Source organism: Lathyrus oleraceus, chromosome 3 (assembly GCF_024323335.1).
Source record: "Lathyrus oleraceus cultivar Zhongwan6 chromosome 3, CAAS_Psat_ZW6_1.0, whole genome shotgun sequence".
NCBI classification, from domain to species: Eukaryota; Viridiplantae; Streptophyta; class Magnoliopsida; order Fabales; family Fabaceae; genus Lathyrus; species Lathyrus oleraceus.
Window position 1 is genome coordinate 232,936,196 of NC_066581.1, and position 22,928 is coordinate 232,959,123.

Genomic DNA, 22,928 nt, shown 5'->3' on the forward strand with positions numbered 1-22,928 from the left:
CAGATATTAGAAGACTTGTGTCTATGAAAGACCTCAAGTTAAAGAGTTTAAAGACCCATGATTGCCATGTTATAATGGAACATTTTCTCCCAATAGGTATACGTTCTATTCTTCCAGAAAAAGTAAGAAGCTCTATAACTAAGTTGTGTTCTTTCTTCAAGTCAATTTGCAGTAAGGTGATCAATCCTGCGATCTTACCAATGTTGCAAAAAGAAATCGTTATTACTTTGTGTGAGCTTGAAATGTTTTTTCCTCCATCATTTTTTAACATAATGGTACATCTAGTTGTTCATCTTGTGAAAGAGACACAATTGTGTGGACCAGCTTATATGAGATGGATGTACCCTGTTGAACGTTATATGAAAATATTAAAAGGGTACGTGAAGAACCGAAGTCGACCAGAAGGTTGTATGGTTGAAAGATACATTGTTGAAGAAGCGATTGAGTTTTGTACTGAATATTTGTCTAATGTTCAGTCAATCGGACTCCCCAAGTCTCAGCTTGTCGAAAAGAAAGAAGGAAAAAATCTAATTGGAAATAAAATCGTGGCAGTATCAAGGGTCGAACGGGATCAAGTGCATTTGTATGTTCTGCACAATGAGAATGAGGTTGAGCCGTATGTTGAAATTCACAAGGATGTTCTCCGAGGTTTAAATCCCAATAGAAATGAAAATTGGATAGTACAAGAGCACAATCGATGTTTTATACCTTGGTTTAAGGATCATATTTATTCAAAGTATTATTCAGATCCCGCTTCAATAACAGAAAGGTTGAGATGCTTAGCATATGGTCCAAGTTTCCATGTTTTTTCTTATAGCGCATACGCGATTAATGGATACACATTTTATACCAAAGAACAAGATGATAAAAGTACTATGCAGAATAGTGGTGTCACCGTGGTAGCTGAAGCAATGCACATATCAAGTGTGAAGGACTTAAACCCCAAATTTGCAAATCTGTCGTATTTTGGTGTTATCAAGCGCATTTGGGTGTTTGATTATGAGAAGTTTCATATTCCTATATTTGGTTGCAAGTGGGTTGAAAATAATAACGGCATTCGAATGGATAAGTCAGGATTTTTGCAAGTGGATCTTAATAGGGTGGGATACAAAGATGAGTCTTTTATTCTAGCCTCTCAAGCTAGACAAGTGTTCTATGTCAATGATCCGAAAAGTACGAAATGGTCTATAGTTCTTTTTTCCAACAAAGTAATTGATGAAAACACTGGAGATCAAGGTGATATTGATGTTGAGATTGAATCGTTTACCAGAAATGATCAAGATGAGAATAATATATCAAATGATTCATATATTAGAAATGATCATAATGAGGGTATTTGGATCAATCCAACCGTCCGTGTTGTTAAGAGACATGTAGAACATATTCCAACCAAGAAAAGAAAGAGAACTTAGTGAAAAAGGTACAGGTCAAATGATTTTAATTGTTTTCTTTATTACAGGTAAAATGACTTTTATGATTTTAATTGTTTTTACATTTGTCATCTGATTTTAATTGTTTTCTTTTTTACAGGTAAAATGGCTATTATGAAGTCAATCATTCGTGCAAGGGGCAAGGGATGCTCGAAAGTATCAATTGATATTTGTTTAGATGGAGATGCTCTATTATCGTCAAGCCTCATTCGCGTAGATGATGATGCTGGATATTTGAAAGTATCCCTCTACGATAATGGAACATGTCCATCTAAACATATATCAATTCTATCTTCAAAAGATAAGGGTTCAATGTTGGCAAGTTACATTGGTTTCCTTGTTCGACAACATATTCCGATTACATGTGATAATTGGAGAAGTCCGGACTTGAAGGTTGGCAAAGAAAAAAATATGGTCGGAGATACAGGTACTTACCATATATTGTTATATGTTTTTTGTTGCATCAACTTTGCAGCCCTGTATTGTAGGCAGAATTTAGGACTTCTCAAAGTTGATTTCTTGTTACTTTGTCGTTCATAAAATACACCACTAAATTCTCTGCGTTTAATTTTTAATTTTTTTTCATCAGGCTTGTGTCTCAATAGAGGATGGGTATCTACCTAAAGTTACTTTTGTAGTGGTCCAAAAGAGACATCACACCCGTCTCTTTCCTGTCAACCCCAAAGAGACCGATAGAAGTGGAAAAATTATGCCAGGTTTTTTCAATATATTTCTCAACGCAGCTGGTATATATTATCATTTGAATTTATCACTTTTTGCTGATTTTGTTGTTCTAAATTGTCAAAGGAACCGTGGTAGACACCGGCATTTGTCACCCTAGGGAATTTGATTTTTACCTTAACAGCCATGCAGGAATTCAGGTAATATTAGCTATGTCATTTAACTTTATGCCATTGTTTACTATTTGTTGCTCAATCGCCTTTTGACAGTTCTGTGTTATTTGCATTTGGACGTGTTCTTTTTGCAGGGGACTACTTATGCTGCCATCTGTTGTTTTGGTTGAGCCTTATTTTGTATGGATGTGCGATAGAACTACTAGACAACTTTTGGATATACAGAACATGTTTGCCACCATGGGTGGATGGGCGTTTTTGTTTAGTATTGGTTAGAACTACTAGACAACTTTTGGATACAGTTGTCACTGGGTGTTGGTTGCTATGTTTTATTCTCTTAATTGTAGTACTTTGAGAATATGTTGTTGTATATTGTTGATCAAAGAATCATATATTAATGTTGTATATATGGAGGATTAATGTTGTATATAAATGGATTCATGTTGTATATATCAATGGATTAATGGTGTATAACATTGGATTAAAGGATGAAATCAATATGAATTTTACACTTTTGCAGCATGCGAACAGGTTACCAATTAAATATATATCCACTATTTTTCAAACAAATTTTTTTAAAATAACTAACACTTTAGAGAGCGCTTTGTCCAGAAAGCGCCCTCTAAACACTTTACATTGACAACTTTAGAGGGTGCTTTTTCCTGAAAGCGCCCTCTAAACACTTTACATTGACAACTTTAGAGGGCGCTTTTTCCTGAAAGCGCCCTCTAAACACTTTACAATGACAACTTTAGAGGGCGCTTTTTCCTGAAAGCGCCCTCTAAACACTTTACACTGACAACTTTAGAGGGCGCTTTTTCCAGAAAGCGCCCTCTAAGGTGTCCCTGTATGGACCACTCCAGAGGGCGCTTTTTTCTTAAAGCGCACTATAATGTGGCCACTTTAGACAGCGCTTTCTCCAAGAGAACAAAGCGCTGTCTTTACCTATGCCAGCGCCAGATTAGAGGGCGCTTAAAAGCGCTGTTATAGGCCAAAATAAGCGCCCTCTTTTCCCTTATTTGGCGTAGTGTAATTTCCTTTTATTTTAACCTCTTTTGCCCATAATTCTAACAAGATCTTAAGTCCGACTATTAAAGCCTCGTACTCAGCCTCGTTATTGGAGCAAGAACCTTCAATTTTGTACTTAAACTTAGTCAGAATCTTGCTTGGAGAAATAATCAATATTCCAACACCAACTTCATTCTTATGGCTGGAACCATCAAAGTATAACTTCCAAGGTTCTGTTTCTAAATAATTTGAAGGTATCTTGACTATCACATGATTCACAATAAAACCAGTGACCACTTGACCCTTCATAGTCTTTAAAGGCATATATGTAAGTGTATATTCTGATAAAGCAAGTGCCTATTTTCCAATTCGACTATGCAAAATTGGCTTAGACAACATGTGTTTTATAACACCGAAATAGGAAGACACATAAACATCAATTGTCTTTAGGTATTGCTTTAATTTCATACAAGGAAAATACAAGCAAAGGCACATTTTTCTATAAGATTATACCTAGTTTATGCATCATTCAAGACTCGACTGAGGTAATAAATAACTCTTTTGATGTCATTATCATCCTCTTATGCTAACACACTTCCTATAGTCAAGTCTGAGGCAAAAATGTACAACTTCATACATTTATTCCTAATTGGAGGGGACAAAATAAGAGGATTTTCTAAATACTCCTTTATTTCGTCAAATGCCCTTTGATGTTCTTAACGCCACACAAGTTCTTCCTTCTTCAGGCGGAGTACGGGCGAAAATGCTTGAATTCTGCCACTGATGTTTGACATGAACCTCCTCAAAAAGTTGATCTTCCCTAAAAGAGATTGCAACTCCTTTTTAGTCGAAGAAGCCTTCGTCTCCATAATGGCCCTCATTTTGTTTTGGTTTATTTCGATCCCTTTTTTATGGACTACAAAACCAAGAAAGTCTCCTATCTACATACATAAAGCACATTTTAGGGGATTCATTTTTAGACCATGTTTCCTCATCCTTTAAAATGAGTGTTGGAGATAGTCAACATGGCCATTTCTTGAGAAGAACTTGATGGTTATATCATCAATATATTTTTTTCATAATTTTTTGACATAATCATGAAAAATAGAGTTCATCACCCTTTAGTAAGTTTCCCCAACATTCTTTAAGCTAAATGGCATCACTACCCATTTGTAGGTGCCTAAAGCTCATGGGTATCAAAATGCCGTCTTTAGCACATCCTTATCTGCAATAAAAAATTGGTTATAACTGGAATAACCATCTGACATACTAAGTTATTTGAAACCCGCTGTTGAGTCGACCAACATCTCGACAACAAGCATTGGGTATTCGTCTTTCAGGGTTATAGCGTTTAAATCTCTAAAATCGATGCAAACCCCCAACGTTCCATTTTCCTTAGTTACTGGAACGATGTTGGCAAGCCATTCGATATACCCGACAATTCTTATTGTAAGACCCTGGCCCTAAGATCCCTCATGATATCTCATCATTTGCATTGGCTTTGGGATCACACATTGGCATCCTCCTTACCCCTTATTCATTGGGTTTGTATTGGATGAGATCACCAAGAAAATTTGATTGTATCATACTTTATTTATTTTTTTTACTAACCAAAATGCCAAAAATATGTCTATATATGCCTTTGATTCTTTTGTAGGTAGTGTGTGCATCCACCTATGCTCTATCAAGCTCACAACTAGGGTTTGAGACCCTCAATGCAAGGAGATCAATCCAACAATGGTTCACTTTGGTTCTAGACATCATATATGTATCCCCATATTCTTTATTTATCATTTTTATCAAGAGTTCATCAAGAATTTGAAGTTTGTTTGTCTTGGAAGCCCTAATTCATTTGGGTATCTTGTGTGACTTCCTCTGTAAGTTTCTTCAACAATTGGTCAAAGATATCAAGGGATACTTCATTTTAAATCATATTATACATATATGATCCTCCATGAGTCCCAAATATCAATAGAACTTAAAGTTTTCAAGTTGGTTCAAAGAAGTTGACCAAAGAAAGTCAACTGGTCAAAACTAGGGTTCCCTAGACCCTATATCCTACAATTTTTGTCATATGAAAATTATTCCAAGAGAAAAGTTACTCCTTATGACATTACAAATAACTTTAATGTTGGCATCAAGATCTAAGTTTGCTTGGAATGTCAATTTTTATGGTGAAAGATTACAGGTCATTTTGTTTGAGCCCTAGTTAGAAGGTCAACTTCTAAGGATCATAACTTGCCCAATTTTTATGATATGAAGTCCATCCAAGTTTCATGATCAATTTAAAGATGTATTCTAAAACTTTTATTCTTTTAGAAATTTCAAATTCAACTTGCAAGGGCATGTTCCAAGAGGAAACATTATAGGTCATTTTGGGCCATTACCATTGAACAAGCAATTTTCCTCAACTTTTAAAATGCATAACTCCCTTATGCCAAATACAAATGGTGTCAAATTTGTTACCAAATTTAAGAGGGATTAAATAGCTACAACTTTGGTGAAGAAACTATTTTCATTTGGATCTCATAGCAAAAGTTATTCAAGGTGGAAGAAGTGGTCATTTGACTTTGTACTTAGAAAATTTTCAACTATATTTGATTTTTACAACTTCCACCTCAAAATTAATCATGATACAAGATCCAAATGAAAAGTGTTCAACATAAAAGTTGTTCCCCTTGATGTCACCTTTCCAAAAAGTTCAAGATCACTTCATTTGGACAAGATTTAAGGGGCTTGCGCATTGTTCCTTTGTTGGGTTTGTTTTGGCAAGTTTTGAATTCAAGTGATCATTTCTCTTTGCATTCTTATATGTGATGATTTCAGTATCCATTATGCATGAATTATAGTGGTATTACACCATGGTTTGGGCTCAAATCAATGCCCATGCATTCATGCACCATTGTTTCTATTTTTGGCCAAAATTTCAAAGGATGCAAAACTGAATTTCATAACCTATATATACCATTACATTGCCTCAAGAACAATACACACACATTGCCTAAGCCTTGCCAGATCATTTCTGAACCCTACACCATAGAATACCTTGAGATTTTCTTTGAAATTGAGTTTGAATTTCACCCTCTGTTTTAAGATTCAAACTCCAAGGATTCATTACCTTTTTCATTTCAATTGATCAATGCAAGCAAAAGGAGGAAGAACCAAGATATTCAGATCAAGATCAAGCCAAATTGAAGCTACCTGAAGGTGAATTTTCTTAAACTTCTCTTCTTTGATTCTCCCTTATTTCTTAATTATTTTGCTTTATTGTTGGTTGGCTGAAATTCTACCAATGTAGGCAATAAGATTGAGTTGCTTTGAGGTCAAATCGAAGCAACTCAGTTCATGATTCTTAAATTTCAAATCCATGTATCTTTCAATATACTTGGAATTGGAAGAAATTGAGGCCAAATTCGAGCTCCTGAGCATTTTTTCTTTAAAATGATGTCCTTACTTTTTATTTTGGTGGTGGTTGATGGTAGACCAGTCCGGTGAGGTCCACCGAAGAAGATAGCCGAAGTTAGGGCTTCGGTGATGCGCTGGAACATCCTAAGACATCTGATCTCATATCCATATTTTAATCCTGACCCTCCTTCCTAATTATCACGCGTGTACACACGTTGACTATAGAATATGATGGAAGTGTGTGATTGGTCATCAGATCTGCCACCTCAATTAATGAGGGAGATCTGGTGACCCTTGTTTTCTTTAATTTCTTTTTAATTTCTGAATTTTCATTTAATCCCTTTATTTTGTTTAATTCATATTAATTTCATTTTAATCCAAAAAATATGGGACTTTCACCAAAAATCTTTAAATATTTTTCTCTTCCGCGTTTTGAATTAAAATTAATTTTTGGATTAATTTTGATATTTTTCATGAATTAAATGTTTTTATGTATATTTTTAATTGTTTTAAAATATTTCTGACTTTCCAAAAATCATGAAATTTTTTGTATAAGGTCTTTTGACCTTGTTTGACCTAGGATAAATCCCTTGGTCATTTATTTGATATTTTGAATGGATTTGAGGTTTTGACCAAATTAAAATGCATTTTAATTCATTTTTAAATTGATTTTTAATTGAATAAGTGCTTTAAAATTATTGTTGAGTCATTTTTATGATCTTGTGATGTTTGACTTTCTGTTTGGACCTTAGTCATGGTTGATTTGACTTTTGTTTAATCAAAACCATTAGATTTAGGGGATTGATGAAATGTACATTTCGTCTCCCAAAATGAATGGATGGTATTGATCAGATGAAATTTCTCTCATGATCAATTTGTGTTTCTATTTCCCCTTCCCTCTTCATCTTCATCCTTATTCTTCCCTAATCCATCATTGACCAATGAAAACTCTTCATGTCTAATGCTAGTTGATTCATCAATGACCTTGTGTCAGATGAATCAACATAAGCCAGACTGAGATATGTCCTTCCCCCATTTCTTTTAGTGCGTGGTATGTTTTAGGAGTTTGGTTCCTTGTACCAAATCTCTAACATGCATTAACACTTATATTTTTTTTATTACCCGACCTCATATAATTGTGACTTCTACATAAGTCCAATTACGTTTGCTTAACATAAAGCTATATTTGATCAATAAGACATATCATTATAGTAAGTGAGATTGTAAGTCTCCCATTCTTCATGGCATTGTGTGGAGACTTGGCCTTTTTTTCCTTTCATGAGAGCTAGTGACATACTTATCGAATTATCCAAGTTGGAGCCATTCTCATGGATGATCAGCTGGTTCAAGGATTCATACTTGTGAATGAATGGTTGAGTGTTCTTAAAAGCATGACTTACAAAATTAAAAATCTTCACTAACATTTGACTAACACTTGACTAACTCTTATTCATTATGCTTTTACTTTCAAGTCATTTACTTAATGCAGTTTAAATTTCAACATATTTACCATTCATCTGCCATTTACATTTTCATACAACTTGTTTATGTTTCAGTTCTTTTCACTTTGCTCACCTGAGACATATCCTGTGATTGTATATTTTGTTTGTTTGTTTTGTTTTTGCTTGTGGTCTTAGGACCTTAAAATACATAATAACAACAAATTTTATCATTATTATTCGAAGATAAAATATCTTGAGATAAATTATATCCGATAAAAAATCAGATCACAATATGCAATAAATTTTATCATGAGATAATAATAATATTCAATATTTTTAAAAATAAAAAATATATTCGGAAAGAAAATATCCGAATATATTAAAATAAAAAAATATCTGAAGGTAAAATATTCAGATATATTAAAATCAAAAATATATCTAAAGATAAAATATCTAAAGATAAAATATCTAAAGATAAAATATATTCGATAAAAAATTAAATCACAATATATAATAAATTTTATCTTAAGATATTATAATATTTAATATTTTTAAAATTAATATTTAGTGCACTCAATAAGTCCCAAGTTATAATTTATTCAACGTTTTTTACTTATTTCTTTTCATTTTAAAAGAAACAAAAGTAAAAGAGGTCGTAAGATGAGAGAGACCTATACTCATAGCATTGTTTCAATATTATTTATAAGAGAAGAATTATTATTTTTCTTTTATTGAATAATCAATGTATTTGAATTATAATATAATATATCAATAAATTTTAAAAGTCAATTTTCTTTTATAAATAAAGATAATGATAACATGTGCCCTTAAGGCACAAGTTAAGAGTTAAATATACAAAGTTTTTATTGAAAATTGTGTCTTGATTTTATTAAAACTTAATAATTAATATTTTTAGTGTTCTTTTCAACACAAATTTTTGTTTGAGAGTTTCTTATCATATTCCTTTATGACATAAGTTAGATTTTTTTTTTTTAAATTAACCAATTTAAAAAAAAATCCAAAATAACAAAACTTTCAAAAAAAAATATCAAAATAACCACATTTAAAAAGAGGACGTGTCAGATGAACCGACGTATCCCTTATAGATCAAGAGGAGGCGGCCAAGGCATTGACGCCTGCATTGGTAGTCTCATGAGGAGGTGATAATGCCCTTGGCGTCTGCATTGGGCCTCATGAGGAGGCGTCAATACCTCTGGTGCCTGCATGGTGCATGTGGTGTATGCGCGAATTCATATTGTATTTGTTTTTTTTTAATTTTTAATTTTTATTTATTTATCAAATAATAAAAAATAATGTAATTTTTTTTATTCATGATATAATAAATGTTACATGGGATTAACAAAAATTTAATGACCGGTCCGATCGAAACGTCCCCCCTGTTCCACATCCAGATGCATTAGCTTGTCTCTGAGGTCTCCCACAATTTTCCTGAGGTGTTTAGGGTCTTTGTGTGCTGACCTGATCGAATGATGGCTGGTGTGAAGGTCCGACGGAAGTTCCAGCGATATTTGACAGATGTGTCATCATTTGTTCCTAATATCCAGAGGGGCTCTGGTCAACGACGCTTCCGTAATGGAGTTCGGTGCCCATGTCATCGTAGTTAGGTCTATGGGGTTGGGTGGATTGCGGATAATATAGTTGCCAAATTGGGACATTGAATCATTTTGGGAACGAAGCAATGGTTCCTAGGGCGTACTATAGTTAAACAATGATTGTGTATTTTGGTGATGGGATGTTTGAGTGATCATTGGTGGGGGGGCTACGATGAAGTGGTCCGTATGAATCATCTGGGATATAGACGGTTGTGGTTGAAGCGTATGGTTATTGGTAGGTAGGGTTTGATTCTTGGTTTTGTGGTTGGGTGGGTGACATGAATGGATTGCGACGTTGGGTGGTTGGTTGTTGGGTGGATGGCATGAATGGGTTGCAAGGTTGGGTGTTTGGTTGTTGTGTATATGTGGTAGGTTGATGTTGTGAGGTTGGTTGTTGGGTTTGGGTGGTTTGACATTGGTGTTGGGCGGAGAATTGTTGTGGGGCGTACGATGACGAAGCTAGTTGGCGTGGATCCATCAAATACCGCGGCTCAAACACAAATTGTTAAGTTATTACCGACCTAAACCATGCCATATATTATTGAGTTGGTCTTGCACCATGGATGAATGGTTCATTTAAGATGTGTTGTCGTTGATTCCTCCATTGACGACACATCTCTTTTGCAAAGTCTCTCCAGTATGAATAATCCCATTAGGAATCAACTCTTTTTTGATGCCAATTCCCTAAACACGTGGGAGGTTCTGGAACCTGTTGTTGCATGCCGACTGCAGTTTGACCTGGTCACTCTGGTGCATTTCCACAGTAGTGAATCGGATAATCGATGTCTTTGCTGTCCAAACTGCAGCATCGTCATGGTTGACATCATGATCAAAACCCATATATGACCTCCAAATAAACTGTAAGACAATACAAAACGATTAGATGATAAATAATTTGATAAGTATTTTAAAATTAAAATATAGTTGTGTAGGAGTATTACATCGTCAGGTCCAATATGATCCAATAGATTGTGATAGACTACAACAGTGTGTTTCAGACCCCTATTGTAGTTCATCCCCCTTACTGACCACCTTAGATAAAAAAAATTGAAAAATATTATTTACAGTTAATTGTAATATAAAATATAATTAATTAAATGGTAAAGTGTTACACTTACTTTGTTGCAAACGAGAACAATAATGGGTTCTCGTTTATCGGGGCGAGTGACGACATTCTTGACCAACCCCATGCTTGTAGCAAATACGCACATGAAAAAAGCGTACAAGTATTCTTTTTTGCAGTTTTACACATTGCACTATATAGATGGGCCAACACAACTGAACCCCAACTATATGTGCTTACCTTATTAATATTGCGTAACAACACAACCGAGATCTTGGTTGATTCAATGGTGAACGTTGATGAGGAAGAGGAGTCATTAACAACTAGTCATGTATATTGTCCACCTCAACACATGACAAGGTTGAATTTGGGTTCCGATGAACCTTCATCAGATATACGATACAATCCTTATGTGAAAATACAAGGATCTTTGAAACAAGGAGACACGTTTCACATAAAAGAGGATTGTGTAAAAGCCAACAAAAAATTTCACATGCAACTATCAGCTGATTTCAGAGTTGATAGAATAAATGCATTGAGATACAAAATTTATTGTTCAAATGCACATTGCCTTTTTAAGTTGTCAGTTTTGTATCGGAAGAGGAGCGCTTCTTGGGAGATTGGATCCATGGGTCCAGTTCACACATGCATGCTGACAAACCCAATGCAAGATCATCGGAAACTAAGCTCTCAGCTAATATGCAATGAAATATTGTCTGTCATTGGCGATAATCCGTCGTTAAAGGTGAGTACAATAATCTTGCATATTAGGGCAGAGTATCAATACACTCCATCATATAGGAAGGCATGGATAGGTAGGACAAAGGCTGTTGAAAAGGTGATTGGCAATTGAGAGGAGTCTTACAAACAACTTTCAAAATACCTATTGGATCTAAAACAGTATGCTCCAGGTACTATTGTCAAGTTGGAAACTTTGCCCGCGTATAGACCAGACGGGACGTGTGCTATTGGAAATGGAATATTCCACCGTCTCTTCTGAGCGTATCAACCATGCATCATGAGTTTTTCTTTCAATAAACCTAGTATACAAATTGATGGTACATGATTGTACGGGAAATGCAAAGGAACGTTACTGATGGTAGTGGCACAAGATGGCAACAACAACATTTTTCCAATCGCCTTTGCCCTTGTTGAAGGGGAGATTGCTGAGGGATGGAGTTTTTTCCTAAAAAATCTCCGATTGCACATTGCACCACAACCTAACTTATGTTTGATCTCCGATAGACACCCTTCAATCATCAGTGTATATAATAACATTGATAATGGCTCGCAAGATCCTCCTTTGATGCATGTCTTCTGTATTAGACATATTGCTCAGAATTTCATGCGGGAAATCAAAGACAAGACGTTATGGAAGAAGGTTGTCAACGCAGGTTAGCATTATCAAAACTTCTTTCAAACACTACTGCGAAGAAATAAGATTGACAAACGCGGATGCAGTACGGTGGATCGACAGTATTCCATTGGAGAAATGGACCAGGGCATACGACAACGGTCAACGTTGGGGCCACATGACAACAAATCTTGTGGAAGCAATGAACTCTGTCTTTAAAGGCATCTGTAACCTACCTATAACCGCTTTGGTGCAGGCAACATATTTCAGGCTAGGGGTGCTATTTGAGAGCAGATGTTCTAAATGGAGTTTAATGTCGCAATCTGGGCAGTTGTTTAGTGATGCTTCAATGAAATTCATTAGACATGAAGCTGCCAAAGCAAACACACATGTGGTCACGGTGTTTGACCGCACTAAAGGTTGATATAGTGTTGCCGAGTCCATGGATCACAATGAGGGCATGCCAATGGGACAATACAAAGTCGAACTAGATAGAGGTTGATGCGACTGCGGAAAGTTCCAAGCCTTTCGTACACCTTGCTCCCATATCAATGCGGCATGTTCAAAGGTTCGAATGAATCCATCATACTTGCTATCTGACGTTTACAAAGTCACCAGCCTATCAAATGTTTATAAAATTAGTTTTTCCATAGTAGCAAAAGAGGATTACTGGCCAGAATATCAAGGGGACATCGTCTGACACAACGAAGTTATGCGAAGGAAGAAAAAGGGTCACCCAAACAGCACCCGCATTCGAACCGAAATGGATACAGCGAACAAAATGGTTAGATTATGTAGTTCATGCCGTCAGCCAGGTCACAATCGTACTAACTGTCCGAGTGTTGGAACGAGCACAACCAGATAAATTCACATGTACCTCTGTTGCAATATATGAAAAACTAAATTTATTTTATATTTTACGTTTGTGACAAAAATACCATTACATAAACAATAACACAAACAATTAAAATAACTAGAATACAAGAGCTATGCGATTACAACTATCAAAACTATTTTGAACATGTAACGCATCATCCTACGAACGTCTTGGTCAGTCTTAATATCCACCCATTCACGTACTTCTCCATTTTGGTTGAACGTGGACACAAGCCATTGTATTCTTCTAATCCTTTCACCATCTCCAATTTCTCCATCTAACAAACTGTTCAACGTCCAATTAAGACGTTCAAACGAATCTGTATTCCAGAGACGAATCTTTATCGGAGACGCAACAACGGAAAATATTAAATTGATATTTTGCTTGTGAATGTATTCAGACATGGTTAAAACACAAAAACTTGAAGGATAATGGAGTTGAAAGAGAGAAAATATGGTAGTAGGGGAAGATTTTATGTGAAAAATATTGCATCCAAGGCGAGGTATTTATAGGGAGGAGGTATAAAATGCATGCGCCAAGAGGCTACGCGCCCAACATGGCAGCACATGCAGACGCCAGATGCATTGGCGCCTCCTCTTAAGGCACCATGCAGGCGCCAGGGACATTGACGCCTGCCTCCTCATGAGGCCCAATGCAGGCGCCAAATGTCTTGGACGCATCGATCCATATGGGATGCGCCGGTTCATTTGACGCATCCTCTTTTAAATGTTGTTATTTTAGAATTTTTTTGAAAAATTTATTATTTTAAAATTATTTTTGAAAAAGTTAGTTATTTAAAAAAAAATCCATAAATTAATATTATTCTATAAATAAGACTAGATAAGGTATTATTACTAAAGAGATATTCAATCCCAAAACTTTTTATTTTTATCAACCACTTCTTTAAGATAAAGTTATTTTTTATTTATTTATTGAAGAATTACTATATTTGAACTACATATAATCCAAATACATTAATGTTTTCCTTAATCTAAAAATTAAGACTTTCCTCTTTATTTAAGAAATTTAATGTTTTAAATTCATTAACTAATCAATATATAATTATACTGTTCAGATATATTTAATGCTAAATAAATTTAAATAATATATTTTTTTTTAATATTATTAATTTGCTTTCTATTTTATTTTATTAAGTTAAAACAAAATAAAAAAATCAGTCAAACTACATTTTTTAAAAGTATAAAAAAAAAAAACAAGAGATGTGAACAGTGAAGGTTTCGTTTAAGTGAGATTGCGACTGCAACTGCATGTAAAGATGTATGTAACAACTTGAGCGAAGCAGCTCCAATGTTTGCTCCTTTCCTTTTTCTAAAATAAAATTATTGTGTTTTTTCAATTTCCCTTCAATGAACGTTAATTGCATTTTCTTCCTGCATTATTGAAAACACGCGCACATGAAAAACCCACCCCAACATTCCTTTTTATTATTATTATTTCTTTCTGTTATAACTATAATTTGTTTTTTAATATAAAAAAATAGTGATAATGGTATCGATATCGACATTTGCCGATACCGTTTTATTGCGGCCATATTACTCTATTGAAATTTTTTGTTTCTTCTGCCACATTCTTAGTACTCCCTCTGTCTCAATATATCCCATGTTGAAGTGCTTATCTATGTTATTTTGGATTAAGACTCTGCTTTTGTTGTTGTTGTTTCAGTTCTAGATTGCAGATTTCAGTTCATTTTGATGCAATGGGAGTGTTTGAAAGTTTCACCCTTTCAGATTGGTGTTATAGTAATCAGCATTGTTTGGAACTAGCAAAAAGGAATATGAGTAGTACAAGGGAGACAGCTTCTTTCACATTAGGATTAATAAGTGTTATTGTTTGGGTTGTTGCTGAGATTCCTCAAATTATCACAAACTACAAAGCCAAATCTACTGATGGTCTATCTCTCACTTTCTTGATCACATGGATCATTGGGTATGTTATTTTTTTATTGAGATTTTCTAAGCTGATTGCGTTTTTCTTATCTGATTCGGTTTAGATAACAAATATATCATAATTTTTGTCCGTAAAGTAATCACTTTCTCCCGGGGTTTACCGGTTGGTGAAGGTTTGGGACCTGAGAGTGTGCTTCTCTCAAGGTTTCAAGTCTGAATCCCGCTAGGTGCTAACAATACCCGTGTTGGACAAATCCATACAGTTGCTTTGGCTTTGGCTTTAACAGGAGCCCAGCAAGTGGACGGTGGGATTGGTCCCCTTGGATTAGTCGGTCGCAACGACAGATAATTCGCAGTCCCTAAAGTATATTAAATTCGCCAATTTAGTCTCTGCTGTTAATATGTTAGAGATGACAAGATGATTTTTCATATACTTTGGAGACTAAATTATCGGATTCATATTTATGTGCTACTTTGTAAGTGTATATACTTTAGGGACTAAACTTGATAGAGAATGATACTTTAGGAACAAACTGATGGTGTTTGTTCTTAAATAATTGATTACTAACTATGCTGTTTTTTCTGTTTGTCTGTTTTGTTGGTCTATTTGAACCATTAACACCCCTTGGTACTTGATACAATCTATTCAACGTTGACGCGATGCGTTTCATCCTATCTGCGGGTGCAATCAACATAGACATATCTGTCCTAGTCAACTAGCATCGCTCGGCTACTTTTTTCATTCACTATTTTGATACAGCTTATTTATGTACTGCAGAGATCTATTCAACCTATTTGGGTGCATATTGGAACCTGCAACAGTGAGTGTCTCTCTAATGCTTTGAATATTCAAGTAGTTTGCTCCTTAAGTTTTATGAGCTATCTTTAAAGTTTTCTATTCTTTACGGTATTCATATTGGACTTTGTAATATATTGACATATGCCGATACGTAATTGGTGATACTCAAAATTAATATAAGGGTATGTTTATTGACTTGTTTTATTTCTTTATGCAGCTTCCAACTCAATTATATATGGCAGTGGTAAGGACTCTAGCTGAAGAGTGGTGAGTTATAGTACCTAGGATGTTACCTTTTTACTGATGTATTGATATGCAGCTGTATACCTTTGTAACTGTTTCACTTGGTTCACAATCCATTTACTATGGGTACATATATCCCCAATCGCAAGACAAGAGACAGCTCAAGGTGCAAATTCGTATCCCTATGCTGAGATGAGATTCATTCATTAAACTCAAATTGTGCAATACAATATTTTCATCTGTATTTTGTCATTGCATGAATGAGCAGGTTGAGACACCAACAAAAGCTGGACATGTAGAAAAAGTCAGTGATGCTGAACAGAGTCATGAAGTTGATGATTTCAGTCTGAGTTCTCCTATTCCTCTTCCAGCACGCCTTCCAAGCATATCTACTGGAAGAGAATTATTCTACCAGTATTAAACCTTTCTCTTTAAATCTGTTCAAAATTTAGTTTCCGGCTTAAAATACATTTATCTTCAATCTTGTAGGACTACTTAGAAATTATGATGGTTAATATTTGGCTTATACCGGCTTCCAGTTTGAGGACAAGCTTATCATGTCCTCTTGAAATTACTATTTATGCATAGCCTGTGCTTTACATTACATAGAAACAATGGTTTACTAGGATATTTTGGGCGTCTACCCTGATCAGTTCTAGGGGTTCAATATCCTTCATTTTGGGAATTAACATAAGAATGCATTGGTACTTGCTCAAACTACTGTTCTCATCCTGCTGATATCCCAATATGTTTAAACAAAGAAAAAAGTTTAATAATCCATTTATTTCTTTGAAAGGCTGCGTTGACATCACGTTAGTCTGAAAATTAAGTGACATTATTAGTCCCTCAGTAATAGAAATTGACATAAAGAAACATCCTTTTGTGCACAAACCGTGAAATTAAGGACTAAATTAATTTCATTTCCTATTATTGGGCCACTAAATTGATGTCAACTTCTTGTGATTGAGGGGCTGATTTGATGCCATTTTTTATTTATTGTCGGACTAAGTTGATGCCACTTTCATAAGACGATTAAAATAATGTCACGCTCCATCTTCTTGGAAGAGGAAGGTTGCAGAGAGTGACGATGAAGGTTGCAGAAAGTGAAGATGATAGCAAATTCTTGCATCATGTCCTATCTTGAAGGAAATCTGACACTGAATGTGAGTCCTACCTCCGTTTCTACCACCACTATCTCTAAAGTTGCTGAATCTACCTCCACGAACACCATGAGACCCATCAGATTGTTGTGAAAACTCTTGACTTGTAACTTGCGACTGAGCTTCTTGAGAGGCTATCAAGTCAGAGTTAGGCAGAGGTGTCATATTGCCTTGCGTAAGATTCACATATAGAGGTTCACGAATTGGAGTGCAATTTTCCATATCTAGCGTAGCTTCATGTGGTAGAAGCATCGTTTCAGCAACAATCATTGGACATAGATCATCACGATACCGAATGATAGACATTAAGGCTTGATATTCAGTTAGAAGTCCATCGAGAATCGTCTCCAACTGATCACGATGCGAGATTGGATCTCCAATTGAATCAAGAATGTCTGCGATTGCTGAATGTGGCCCGGGTACTGTGCATTGGCGCAATCTCCTTTTTTACACTTGAGTTCGTAGCGAAGTTGGCGCGATTTTGCATAGATTTGCTTTCTCTGAAGCTGATTTGTGGCTCTCCAGATTTCATGTGCGTGGACGCATCTAACAACTCTAGGAAGAACTGAATCTGAGAGAGTTGTGAGCAGCCATGTGAAAAGGAGAGAATCCTCTTGTTGCTATGACAGATACTCTGGATTTTCAATGTCTGAGATGTGATCTTCAACTGAGAGGTATCTTGGAAGAATCTCTGGATCCGCAAGATGAGGATGAAGCTCGTGGATGCGAATGATTCCTGCAACTTGCAGTTTCTAAGAAAGAAATTTTTTGTCATCGAGCTTGATGCTGATGTGTTAGCAAAAGTCTTGAAAATGTTCTTCGAAGTAGATCATCTTACGATGGAAAATATTGTTCATTTTCGGTGGAAGGCATGGACATGGATCATAGGCTCATGATACTATAATATAGAAAAGAAGATGGTGAATGGGTATTCATCTTTAGTTTGTTTGAAGTGAAAGAAGTTGAAATTTTGTTATTGAATTGAACAGAAAAAGTAAAGATCAGTTACAATGAATAGCTAGCTTGCTATTTATAGAATGCTTGAGTTGAACTGAGTGTAACTGACTCAGTGACAACTCAGCATGAGGTTGTTATAACAACCTTCTAGAGTTTTCTAACTACTTCCTATTGTAAATTGGGTTTGTTAATTGAATAAAAAACAGTTACTGCTACTATACTCTAGTTAGCCCTGCTTTCTCAATATTTCGTAAAGTTCTTTGTATACTCATTTATGTTTTGAATTCATTAGGTCAGCAAGATCTCTGACCATGACTCATACACCAACATCAGGATCCCTCTTAGCCCAAAGAATGTCACCTAATTCTCCTTTTCTAGATTCTATGAAAGAGAACTTGCTTGGTACAGCTTTTGCCAGACAATCTGCCCCGTCTTTGAAGATCAAGTCTACTCTATGTTTGGTAAGCATCTTGTTCTACTACTACTTTATATATGATTATGACATTGTTAGCATTTAAATCTAATTGCATCTAGGCTTTATTCAGGTGTCCACATTAAGTTTTTTTGGTGTTATCAATCTCTATAAATCACTAGATAAAGGAATTAATCCCATGGTTGCAAACCCAAGACAACAATTTGTGGTTTATGTTGGAAGAAAGCTTTTTCAGGTAATACAAGTCACAACTCGGTTACCTATGTTACAAAATCAATCATTGTACTTGAATATTCGCCGGCATGTTTATAATTTTCTTTATGTATCCTGTAAGAAATTGGAATAACTTGATCAGCAGCTGCTTTTTTTTCTATTTCACTGGTTCCTTCTAATTACATAATGAAAACTAACCCTCTCCTAGTTACCTTTCCTTTCCAGATGAATGCATGATTTTTAACTTCTTTTAATTTACCACTATAAATCCTGCAATGTTGCATGGTATTAGTTTATTGGTGTTAAAGAAACAAGAAAACGAGGTATGCAATTATGGGAATGTTATGTTGGATGAGCGGGGCAGACAAGACAAGACATGATTAGAAATAAGTAATTAGAGATAAAGTCAGGATAACTGTCATTAAGGAAAAAGGTAATCTTTGATTTAGGCATGCATGGGGGGACTCATGGAAGAACCATTATGGTGGGTAGGCCAAACAGAGGATAGTTAAAGGAGACCAAAGAAAACTATAGGTCAAACCATTAAGAGAGATCTAGAAATGGTCGATCTAAGATATGTTCCATTCCACATCAAGATATTATGACATCGTCTAATCCATGTAACGTACACCACCTCCTGAGAAAAAAGCTTTGATGTCATCTAATGAGAAAAAGCTTTGGTTGTTCTTCTACTTTTGTTTTGGTCAATTTGATGATCAGATATAAATCAAAGATAAACCTTTCCATGTACTTTGCCCACTATTCCCTTCCTGTTACATGGTTTTGTCCTACATCCTGATGCCCTTCCAGAGCTATGCCTTCTGCTCCAGTTGGTAACTTGGTTCGTGACTGTTTTATTTATGTTAAAACTTTCAACCATTTTAAAACAAATATAAAATTAAATATTATTTGCGGTATTTATCATAAATTCCTGCTGAAATTTCAGGTTAGTGGGGATCAATTGTTGGAAAATGGTGCATCAGGAAACAGTAGCATTGGAACTTTCCTTGGTTGGGCAATGACATTTCTATATTTGAGTGGAAGGATGCCTCAAATTTGGTTAAATGTGAGTTTTATTATATATTTACTTTCCAGTAGCTTAGCATGTACTGCACAGAAAAATGTGGTTACATGATATAAGTCTATTCATTGTTGAACTCGTAATGGAGTGTAGTCATTTATCGCATCATTTTATAGCCTGTTATAGTTGAAAAACTCAGTCATTTACTAAGCTTCATTTTCTAGTAGATCACACACTTCAACTGGTTGTTTATATTAATGCATGTCTCAATTTTGCAGATCAGAAGGGGACATGCTGAGGTCAGGGGCTCTAACTATAAAGCTGCGATCCGTTATAAATTCTGTTTTTGTTTATCATTAGCAACTTTAAATCCCTTCACCAGATTTTATTTCTAGTAGTACGAAGCATTATTCATGCTTAAAGAGAAGAGTTTGAAGTTTTTTATGATTTGTAGGGCCTGAATCCTTTGATGTTTCTCTTTGCTTTAATTGGGAATGCCACTTACGTTGCAAGGTAAGCTTCTGCTTCATAATTCACATTATCTTCTCTGTTTTAAGTATCGGGTGATCGGCACCAAAGTAACTTTTGCCAATCGAAAATACAGAAAATGTGTGAAATTATCACTTGTATTTAATGAGCCTGTACTTTATCTTTTTATGCAGCATACTTGTGAGCAGCTTGAATTGGTCAACAATCAGACCAAATCTACCATGGCTGGTAGATGCAGGAGGCTGTGTCCTTCTTGATTTTTTTGTATCCTTTTGATTTTATATATTTATCTTCTATCAAATTATTCTTGCTAGAGAAAATTTGATTCTACATAGCTTAAGTTATATGTAGGATCAGCAAAGATAGCCTTGGAGTTTCGCGTATTAACTTGAAAAGTTGTGCAATTATTTTCAGAGGCTCTTAGACCGAATTATCTATAACAGAATTGCTGCCTAATACATAACTGCTTCTGATAATATATAAATGTTGCCTAATAACATATGTCTACCTTAACATCTGTTTTAGATTTTAATGCAGTTTTTATATTTTCGCTGCCGAACCTCCCCGGACCTGTAAATAAATATAAACATCAGACAGCTTCTTTTTGCGGAGGAAACAAGAATATTCAGGTTCCGTACTCTCTCCTGTATGTATATGCCGATACCACACATATTCATTAAACCCGGATAAAAATGGCTATTGCTCATGAAACAGAATCTACACATTACTATGAATTTCTCCCTAGGGTGCAATCATATTCTGATTAATAATGTTGTCTTCCATGGTTATTTTTCATTTCAGTTGATCATAAATATTGGTGATTTTCTCCAATTTCATACAGATCTGGATTATTTCATAAAGCTGACTGACATGATGTATTTCAATCTCCACCAAGTTGGCCTAGATTTGTGAGCTTGAAGCTGAATTGATGAATGGTGATACCTGCTTAATTGTAAGATCATTGGTCTGGTGGCCAGAAAAACAAGAGGAAGTGGTTATGTTAATTTGAATTGGCAATTTTGTTTGAGGTTGATGCTACCATTTTTCATTCCTTTTTGCTTGCTGTCACCCTGAGAATTTTCCACATGATATTATTGATGCCATTTATAAAGACATTATTCTTCAATTTTATACATCGTGTAGTCTCTAGTAGAAGTGAATAATAAATTTAGTATTTATCTGTATTCATAGTCTACAAGATGTTCTGAGGTAGCATTAAGCCTGGGAAGCTTTACCCTTGGGGCTTCAGTGGCACCATTAGACCCTCGACGGCATAATACAATATACACCGATGCATCACGGCCGAGTTCTAGATCATATACGCGCTTCCCTGCCGCATATTCACCCATAAGTTGATAGGATCTTTCTGATTGATCCATTGCAACACAGATATCATCACTACCTGCTCAAATCCAAGTTAAAACAAGTGATATCAAGATTCACATTTCAATTTTGTTTCGGATTTATATACAACTCGCATGGATCATATATGCTACACAACATTACATGGTTCGAATTACTCACATGCAGCTAACTCTATCTGTGTCTTGTAGATAAAATCCAGAACTGCTGAAATATCTTTCTCGAACATAAGAAACGGTCCGTTAGAGAATTCCATCTTTCGCAGTTTACATAATCCCTCTCCCAACTCCATCATAGCTCCTTTATGATTCTAAACTCAGCACATCAACATAATCCAAATAAAATCATCTACTGAACAAATGGAAATTAATAAAAAGACGCGAGTAATATTCAAAACCTGATTGAAGAGGTGATGAAACCCAACTGCACATTGCAATATGCCATGAATTAATGTTCTTGATGGCTCTTCAGCATTGTGCCAGAGGGATTCAAGGTAGTCATGACATTTGTAGTACTCTCCACCATTAAATAGAGTCACTGCTTCATCAAAGCTGTGCTCTTCTTCATCTTCATCTTCTTCTTTAGCGAAATACCTGTATGAAACAACAAAGAGGTTGGAGTTGCTGGTTTTGAGGTTTAGGTGCTGCTTTGAATGAGTCAGTGGATTGAAAGAGGGTGAAGCAAGAGTGATGGGGTTGAATTGAGGAAGATGAAGGCATGGATGACAGAGTTTGGATGAGATATGGTAGATAGTTTTGTGGAAAGAAGAAGAAGATGGAAGAAGAGCCATAGATGATGAATGGCGAGAAAAGCTCTCTCTTTTAGCCATATTTTCATTCTTTTTTTTTTATGTGGTGAGAGTGGAAGTTTGTGACTAACAAGAAAAAGAAAGGCTTTCTTGCACACTTAAAATTAAAATTTATGTATGGCTCCAAAACAAACAGAAAAGATTTATGATACCTTACTTTTTCTTCTGAGAAAATTACACAACATGTCATTTAATTTAAAGAAAAAAAATTCTTGATGACATGAAGAATGAAATATTTTATAACTTTGTAAATTGAGCAATGAAGAGTTTTTTCTATAAGTGTCTTTAGTTAAATCACATTATATAGATCGTGACAAAAGTTTTATTTTAATCTTAGTCCATATACTTTATTTTACATTAAAGAAGTTCATTAATAATTATGTCAAAAACTCAATAAATAAATAGTAGAATTTTTATAGTTAATGCAAAATTTGTGTGCTAAAATACGTCCGTACAAAGTCAATTAGTCCAAATAGAATGAGCCAAAAAA

The 22,928-nt window shown here is 35.1% G+C and overlaps 2 protein-coding genes across 3 annotated transcripts; one reads left to right on the forward strand and one right to left on the reverse strand.

The window, feature by feature from the left end:
* The first annotated feature begins 14,442 nt into the window (after positions 1–14,442).
* Positions 14,443–21,399, forward strand: LOC127126520 (seven transmembrane protein 1). Of its 2 annotated transcripts, none has more exons than XM_051055454.1 (13): positions 14,443–14,993; positions 15,732–15,774; positions 15,970–15,996; positions 16,072–16,161; positions 16,264–16,409; positions 18,405–18,573; positions 18,658–18,780; positions 19,705–19,824; positions 20,058–20,078; positions 20,234–20,292; positions 20,442–20,532; positions 20,794–20,897; positions 21,070–21,399. In XM_051055454.1, exons 1-12 carry the CDS (start codon positions 14,764–14,766, stop codon positions 20,842–20,844), a joined length of 1,170 nt encoding a protein of 389 aa, XP_050911411.1. In that variant the 5' UTR covers positions 14,443–14,763; the 3' UTR covers positions 20,845–20,897; positions 21,070–21,399. The 2 variants fall into 2 exon arrangements, with proteins under 2 accessions (XP_050911411.1, XP_050911410.1); XM_051055453.1 differs by having other exon boundaries at positions 14,445–14,993; positions 21,110–21,399.
* LOC127126521 (uncharacterized) lies at positions 21,336–22,497 on the reverse strand. The gene is made up of 3 exons (XM_051055456.1): positions 22,028–22,497; positions 21,793–21,940; positions 21,336–21,670 (listed from the first exon to the last, which is right to left on the reverse strand). Exons 1-3 carry the CDS (start codon positions 22,457–22,459, stop codon positions 21,444–21,446), a joined length of 807 nt encoding a protein of 268 aa, XP_050911413.1. The 5' UTR covers positions 22,460–22,497; the 3' UTR covers positions 21,336–21,443.
* Between the last annotated feature and the right edge of the window lie 431 nt (positions 22,498–22,928).